This window comes from Archocentrus centrarchus, chromosome 22 (assembly GCF_007364275.1).
Source record: "Archocentrus centrarchus isolate MPI-CPG fArcCen1 chromosome 22, fArcCen1, whole genome shotgun sequence".
Taxonomy (NCBI): domain Eukaryota; kingdom Metazoa; phylum Chordata; class Actinopteri; order Cichliformes; family Cichlidae; genus Archocentrus; species Archocentrus centrarchus.
The window spans coordinates 14,929,323-14,937,853 of NC_044367.1; the positions used below are offsets into that span (position 1 = coordinate 14,929,323).

At 43.3% G+C, this 8,531-nt stretch overlaps 1 protein-coding gene across 5 annotated transcripts in view; it reads right to left on the reverse strand.

The window, feature by feature from the left end:
* qkia (QKI, KH domain containing, RNA binding a) overlaps positions 1-4,653 on the reverse strand; it is a 78,238-nt gene extending 73,585 nt beyond the window's left edge. For 3 of the 5 annotated variants that reach the window (XM_030718118.1, XM_030759221.1, XM_030759222.1), the window contains exon 1: positions 4,238-4,653. In XM_030718118.1, coding sequence (XP_030573978.1) covers positions 4,238-4,382 — 145 coding nt within the window. In that variant the 5' untranslated portion in view covers positions 4,383-4,653. The remainder of the gene's footprint in view (positions 1-4,237) is intronic. The other 2 variants (XM_030759220.1, XM_030759219.1) reach the window with 1 other exon arrangement.
* Positions 4,654-8,531: the final 3,878 nt, after the last annotated feature.

Consider the following 8,531-nt stretch of genomic DNA (forward strand, 5'->3'; position numbering starts at 1 on the left):
CTATTTTGCAGGCTTATGTATGATTTACTATGTCAATGAATTAGTTTACTCGCCACTCAAGACAAATCATGACTCAAAAGCAGCTTATTAAAATAAGACTAAAGGCCTCTGCAAAACAAACAAAGAAAACAGCACCACTAGCAACTGGTAATGTTTACATATTGCAATTATAAAGAAAAAACTAAGAGTAGCTGGGCAACAATAACAAAATAGCAAGAGTGGGTACAATGTTATTCTCACCGAGCTAATGCTTGTGTAATTTCTCTTTGCTGGTGCCCGGTCTTGTTATACAAAATGAAAGTAAGGCCACTAATGTTAGCCATTTTTCAGCTGTGGTTTTGGAATTGAAACAGAAGCTAGCGTGTGAATCTCATTGGTCCCATTTTACAACATGCCTTTGTCTCAAGTGCTGAACAGCTCTGCTGTGCAGCTTCTGTTAGTTTTCCTAAACTTTACAAGTCTTTGCAAAACTGACCCATTTTCATATCTGCGGAGTAATCTAACTGCATTTCTTCATTCTCATTTTGTCATGACAGGAGCCCAGAATAAATATTTCTGATTAATCTAACTATTTAGCCCCCCGCAGACACTCAGACTTCATGGCAACAACTAATAAAAATCTTCCCTTCCTCTTCAAGCTCTGGTATCTTACATTTCCTGCACTTCACTACTAGGACTACATTTCTAGATGTTATACGGTCTGTCTCCTTCTGCCAGGAGAAAATATAGCAATTTGAAGCAGCTTGTTGGCAGGCAGATCGTAAAGAGAAATAAAAAAACTCCATAGCAGGTGTCACCTCAGGGAGATGAACAACTGCTGTGCAAGGGGATTTCAAAAAGGGGGCACGTCAATCGGCCAGAGTGACCTTGAGGGACGGCATACATTCTGGGAATGTAACAGGGCCGTCCGTGCATGCACGCTACTAACGCAGGGCAGGAACGGTGGTCGCACAGGAGGGTGGTGTCGGCTTTCTCGCGCACATGGAAACAGCTGTGTAGAAGTGCACAAAAAGTTGGGCGGGTAGGCGGGGGAGAGGAGCAGCTGTCGGAAGGGCGAACTGAGAGACAGAGGAATTGGGAGCGTTTAAAACATTCAACTGCAACTGGTTATATTTTTGCTCTCATTAGCGGCATTTAAATCTGACAAAGTAAAGCATTTAAGCTGTTCAGTCACATTTAAGCCCACCAAACAGACTTAGAAAGGAGGGCCTGTCACGGGGAACTTGCTACCAACAATACACAAAAACTTCAGAGACTAATGTAAAGCTTTGCTGGCTACTTGCCTTCACAAGACACCTTCAATGGGCAAAAAGTGACTGAGAGATCAGGCGCGCACACAACACACCCCAAGGAGAAAACAGAATAACTTGTTAGGTCAAACATAAGTCAGACCACAGTCTATCCAGTCTGACTAGAAGTGGGAGGAAGGAGAGATGCATATCTTTACTATTCAAATGTCAAACATCATCGGTCATTAAAAATACTTCAAAAAAAAAAAAAAAAAAAAAAAAAAAAAAAAATCACACCTCTACAACTTTTCTAAACTTCTGGAAGAGCAGAAATCCAACAGCAAAGTCCACCAATCACATTAAATGGAACACATGGATTACTTTGGCTATCACCCCCTTAATAAAATAAATAAATAAAAAGACATAAGCTTGATTCTACTAGATGTGGTGGGGCCTGCTTACAATAGCAGGGGACCGGGATCGAGAGGAGGTTTGCTCCAAATACCACATCAGAGCTTCCAGCCCTATCAATACCGAGATGAAACCAAACAAACCAGACAGTCTTTCCGGCCTTCTCTACCTTCACCTCACACACACATGCAACTTTTAGCAGCAGGGTAAAGTTTGGGCTGGTGTCACGGAAACCCTTGAAAACATAAGAAGTGCCGTTTTAGAGGAGTGAGACAGGGAAGTTATGAGCGATTTTGTTAAAAAAAAAAAAAAAAAAAAAAAGAGGACGGAGGGTTTTATAAGTTTTTTTTTTTTTATCCCAGCAAAGAGCTGCAACGAAGCAGACTAGACCGCCAGGTTGTTGCAGAAAGCAAATGCAATTTTTATGTAACTCTTTCTTGGGTTAAGAGTCAGTTTAATGAACACAACTGCGAACTTTTATCAGCTCAATCTTTTTAGCTTTCCTGAGCTGCAAACAGATACATTTTCGTCACTTCTATAAATTAAACGTCAGTGAGATGGAAATGCATTGTCCATGTGGAATCTTAAAAAAAAAAAAAAGCTCACTTCCTTTTTGAGGAGTTAAACTCAAAGTTTACCAAAAGCAGCACGGCAGGGCTCCTAAAAGTGTGGATGAAAGAGGAAAAAAAAAAACGCACCTGCTTCCTTAACTCTCTCTCACAAATGAAAACACGAACACACCCAGCATTCCCACATGAATACAATAAAAGTGCAGGATATTTCATCAGTTTTGTGAAGTATTTATGGGTTGTGGAGACATCAAATTGGAGGCTGAAAATCATTGAAAAAAAAAATGTGTGGAAACTATTACAGTTGCATCTCAGAAAATCTGCAGCTCTTAAAATATTATGCATGAGACTTACGCATGCCTCACATTAAAAAAAACCAAACAAAAGTAGTGCCATTTTCTCCTAACAAAAAGCACTATAATGTGTCCTATAGGCAAACGACATGTCCCCACTACTTATTGCACCGGGGTTTAACTTAAATTCAATGTACATACTTTAAGTGTATGCAACTTTTCCTTTTCTAGTAGTGGGAAGTAAGCAGCTCTGCATTTACCTTAAGTGTCTTGTTTATCACCCATCAAGACAACCAGAAAATCTTTGCAGACCGGTTTGGCAACTACATACTACAAAGCCTACTCATCCAGACATGTTACCGAAACTCAGAAGCGTGCGCTACTTTCAGGTCCTCTTTCGCCTTAAGAAATCGCCCGTTTTTTACGGGGTAACCTTTTTTATTATTATTCATCGTGGTGTCCGATCCAAAGCTACACACAATATGCATGGGGACAACCTGCCAGGGGGGCTGTGGCGCTCTCTAGTGTCCCTAGCTCAGTTACATAAACCACAGGTCCAACCTTCCGCTTAGACCAGCTTATGGTAATGATACTACCAACATAAATGGCAAACAATCCCGGGTTATCAAAGCCACTGGGGGTGCCAAAATCAATGACAGGGCGCAGGACACAAATTCCGGCTGACAAATCCAGTCTGGACGGCGCCGCCGACAAATAGGCGACGCAGTTTTGGCAATGCAAGCTTGACTGGTTAAAAAAAAAAAAAAAAAAAAAAAAAAAAAAAAGAAAAAAGAAAGAAAACACGACGGCAGCTGCAGCAGGGTAAGGAAATACAGAGAAACCCCCCTAGCTTTAAGACAAATGTTTTAGTAGCCGAGCGAGCGAAGAGAGAGAGAAAGACAGCGGTGCCGTGTTTAATGAAAAAGTTGGACGGCTGAAATAATCTTCGAGCACCCCCCCCTCCCAGCAGCAACTCAGTGGCCATTGTTTGGGCAACAAGCAGACACATTCCGCCGTGCTGTTAGACTCGGCCGCTGGGCAACAACTAACACGACCCTCGCAGGAGGAAAAAAAGAAAACAAGCAAACCGAACGACCCCCACAACACCTCTTTATAGCTGTATTAAGCACCGCAGTGGTTGCCTGTTTATTACATACGTGGCCAAGTTTGCGCCACTGCCTGGTTCCTGAAGAGTTCAGCAGACACCCAGACAGGCTAGCTGAAAATGTTGCTAACCCGAGCGGCTAAGTTGCTGGGGAACATGTGGAACCAGGGCCCCAGATAAACTAACCGAGAATAGCATTTGTGTAACGTTTAGTGTTTTTTGTTTTCTTAACTTGTCCGCGAGCACGTTTGTCAGCATGACAGTGATATGTGGTTTTTATCTCCTAAGTAAGAGAAAGTTTTCATCTCATCGTCAAAAAGTCAAAAGAACAGCAGAAAACTCCGTGGACTATACGAGCTACGGGTAAAACAAACTCGCTCCGGCGGGCTACTACTGTATTTCTCGGTTTGTACCGTGGGATAATTCTCACTGGAAGTTGGTACTACTATGCCTGCCACCGCCGGGAATGTCGGGGTGCCCGCTGCTAGTGTGTCTCCGGGTTTCGCTGACGTTTTGCAGCAGGGAACCCCAGCGAAGCTGCGCCGACACCGGACTGCGCCGTGGTCATGCTTTACCCCAACGAGGGGGATGCTTTGGGGGAAGGGGGTCTCTCTCCAGAAGGCCACTTACCTTCATCCAGAAGCCTCTCTAGGTGTGTGAAGATGCCGCAGAGATTTGGCAAACTGGTCATGAGCTTCTTCTCGTTCAATAATTGCATTAAATAGTCGGGACTCGGCCTCGGTCGCTCCTTCACTTCGACCTCTCCGACCATCATCTTTGCGGCGAGAGCGGAGAACAAACCACCGCGAAGCACAGAATCCTCTTTTAAGGAAAAGAGAAAAAAAACGAAAAAAAGAAAAAAAAACTTGCGGCTCCTCGCTTCCCTCCTCCTGATGATCAAAAGACTCTGTGAGACCCCCCCTAAAAAATCAGGTTTGGTTCGTTCTTGTTGTTTCAGTGGAGAGGGGGTAAAAAAAAAAAGAAACCGTTATCTCCCTTCCAGAGACTCGTGCGCTGTACTCTCCTCTACGCCGTGTGCGCTCGGGGACGTTCGATTCCACCACTGTAGGCGCGACAGCCCGTTCCACCAGAAAGGGTCCGTCCTCCTTAGCGCTCATTGGTCACCATGTTTTGCAGAGTAACCAATCAAAGCTCAGATTCGAGCTAGAAGGGCGGAGCCGAGTCGTTAGTGGCATGATGGACGTGAATTCTGGCCAATGAGGTGCAGTGCGCAGGAATGCACATAATGCCTCTAATATGTTGTCAACAGAATGGCACACATTTACCTCCTCCTTCCTCCAAACTAACAGAAACATTTTCCAGATTTAATCTTAGTTTCTCAAGCTTTGCTCCTTAAAAGCCTGACGCTGTCAGTCAGGCTATTAAGCAGGTTCATAACTGTCATACCACAGGACTAATATGTGTGTGAAAGGTTCTTGCAGTAGTAGTAGTACTTGCAGTTTTGATTTGAAAGAACAAACCTTAGACACAGTAATAAAGTTCTTTTCTTGTGTTATACAGCAAGATAAAGGAGTCATCTTTCTGTTTCCTTGTTTCCTTTTGATGTTTGCAGTATCCAAACCAAATTTGTTGCTTGTGTTTATATGATCAGATTTTTGTGCCCTTTGTGAATGTATGCACCCTGATGGAAACCAGAATACTGGTGCCATGTCAAAGCCTTTGGCTTCTAAACATTCCTTATTGGTCAGGGGATCTGAATAGCCTATTTTTCATCTTCCAATAAGATTATATGTCATTATTAGACCCTCCCCTCCAGTAAAGAAATTTTATCATAATTCACTTTCCTCCCCCTAGAGATCCAAACCTAAGTTGAAAGTAAACATGTAAGAACAGAATTATTGTCTCTCAAGTTTCTAGATGTAGAGCACTTTCAGCCATTAAGTCACTCAACTGTTTTCATTTCTGATTGCATTAATTTTTTCAATAGGAGAAAGAACAAAGAAGTCCTTTATGTTGCACACGGACATCCATGTTGTGTCAAAACCTCAGTCCCATTTGTCGTTGAAATCCTATGTCTCAGTAATGACGTGTATGGGTCTCCTAATCTCTGGAGTAGTCAGCTGATTTGAATAGTCATACGTGGGTTGAGTGCTTCATGCTCAGGGTTTGTGTGTGGCAGAGGCAGTATATACTTGCCAAGACCAACCTACGAATCGAGCTGATTGTGGATTTTATGTGTGGGCTCCACTTTGGGGTGCTAAAATATGAAATAAAGATCAAATGTGCAGTCTATAGCCTACAAGCCTATTGTTACTCAAGACTTGTACATCTTGTTATCTGTCCTGGGACTGATTGATCAACGGTCTGGTAATCAATATAGCCTTTTCATTGTCCTGTCCTTGGGAGAACCTTTCTGCATGTCCTTTGAAGATTACCATACTTGATCGATGACATGCACACACGCAACCAGCTACCTCAACTCATTCACACTACTACTACTTTGTGTGAAAATAAACCACAACTGGTGAGATTTGAACAGCTGTTGGTTAAGAGGCCATGACCTCAGACTCCATTCAGTTTGTCCAATTACAGCTCACCCACTCATGTTTTTGTAAAAAAAAAAAAAAAAGCCCCCACAATGGGTGCTTAAACAGCTGCATCATAACCCCCGGTTGTACTTTGTCGCCACTGTGTTGCTATAGAAGACAGACAATCAAGTCCAAGGTGTTAGAATCAGTGCAGCATGTCCGATAAACCGATCAAACAAAACTAACTGCATGTGGTGATGTGGTTGGACAAACACTGTCTCACAGTATTATTAACTCAAAAAACATATGCCACACACTTACAACATACCAATCAACCAAATCATTAAAACCACTGAGACGTGAAGCAAATATCGTCGATCATCTCGCTGTAGTGCAATATTCTGTTGGAAAACCTTGGCTCCTGGCATTCATGTGGGATGGGTGTGTGCAGATACAAAGCATCTATACACACCTGTCCCATTGCAATGCTTTCCCCTGGGGGTGGGCTTCCCTCGCAGGATATTAGGTACACTGGAAAAAACAAACTTCCCTCATCCAAATCCAATTGAGTCTCAGACTGGATCCACAGAGGCTCCTCTGTAAAACCCACAAGCCCAAATGATCTGCCTACAGCCCAGTGTCAGAACCACGGGACACCCCAAAGGACCTGTGTCTGTCTTGATGTGTTTTGAGCTGTTCTGGTGAAACGAGGGGGGGGGGGGGGGGGGGCTAGACAATATCAACCCGGTGATTTTGATGTTAGGGCTACATTCAAGATCCAAGCCTGTTCATCAACAAAAGAAATAAAATCTCTAGTAAAACACTCATAACCAGCTGTTCGGCCCTAGACAAGGGCATTTAGGAGAGCAGCATGCCACAGGAGGCTTCACGTCAAAGCAGGAGGACAGATTAGAGTTGCCTTAACAACTGGTGCAACACATTCACAGATCCCGCTCTCTGCCCTTCAGCCACCGTCTACATATAGTTACAGTATGTTACTGCCATAATTACTGAGCTTCGGTTCAGACAAACTGAGCTCATAAGGAGCAAAATATTGCTTTAAATTGTTTTTGAACTACCTATTATACATCAAAATGTCTTTAGGATCTGAAACTCTATACTTGAAGTGTTTGGAATTAACTATTTGATCATAATTTCAACCAGTGACCAGGGGAACTCAGATAGCAAAGCTTTTGCATAAAAGCTTGTCACTTACACCGCCACCAATTACACAGGACATGAAATATTAGTCCTGTCGTCCAAATGGTCTGCATTATCACAGTGCTATCTTAAACCCCAGATGATAAAACATCCCTTGAAGTCAAACACTGATAAGTGATTTCAGTGGATAAGACTAAGGAGATAGGCAGAGGGAATGAGAAACCCAATTTTTCATGTAACTTGGAGATAGCTAAATTGTTCACGGTGTTGACTTTATGTCCCCACCCCCCACCACCACCTTCTTCTTTGAATATAAGAGATGGAAAAAGTCATAGTCTTCTTGCATCAAAATGAATCTGGCATTTATTCTGAGCTTTGAAAATGGGTTTAGTTCTTATCACTGACGGTGTGCATGGTAATTTGCACCTTGCTTAGCACTCATTCTTCTGAGATGGGTCACATAAGCCTTGTGTGTGTATGTGTGTGTGTCTGTGTGTGTGTGCATGCGCGCGTTGATATGTGTGTAAAATAGCAACAGAGAGTTAGAGGAACTGAGAGAAATGTAGCAATAGACTGGCATAGCATACCTAAGTGTGTGTGTGTGTGTGTGTGTGTGCACATGCATGCTCGTGTCTTCTGACAGCCCGAGAGTAAACAGAAACGATATTAATCCCCCCTTTTGCTCCCCCTGCCCTTGTGTTTTCGTCATTTTTAATAACACGGTTTCTATTCAACAATTAATCCAATTAACAAGGATCCAGATAATTAATGAACATGCGTTTAGGCCCTTTTGAAGAGAGGCTGTTAGCTCACTCACAATGAGCTCTGAGAGCGCCTTGGGTTCTCGACTGAAAGTGTGCTGCTGGAGACAATCGGGCCCTCGGTAGGGCCCCTGCAGCTTTTTGCGGCTTGCCTCGGGGGCCACAGCCGCGGGAAAGTGAGTTGGAGCTGCCGACTCTGTCGAGGCAAGGCTGTCTGCGATAAAGACTGCGGCTCTGGAGGAGGTGAACAGAGAGACCCACGGGCTCTGATAACACGCATACATACAAACAAGTACAACATCTTTCCCTTTTTCTACTGACTTGCTAGTTTGGGGACTGTGGGGAAAAACTGCTTGCAGAATCTGGGTCATTTACATTTTGAGGAAGGTGTGAGCGCAACAAGAAAGAAATAAATGTCCTTCTAGCAACCACAGCATATACAGAGAAACGCATAATGCACCTATTATTCATTTGAACTTGTATCATAGGTATGGCATGACAAATGCACTTTTC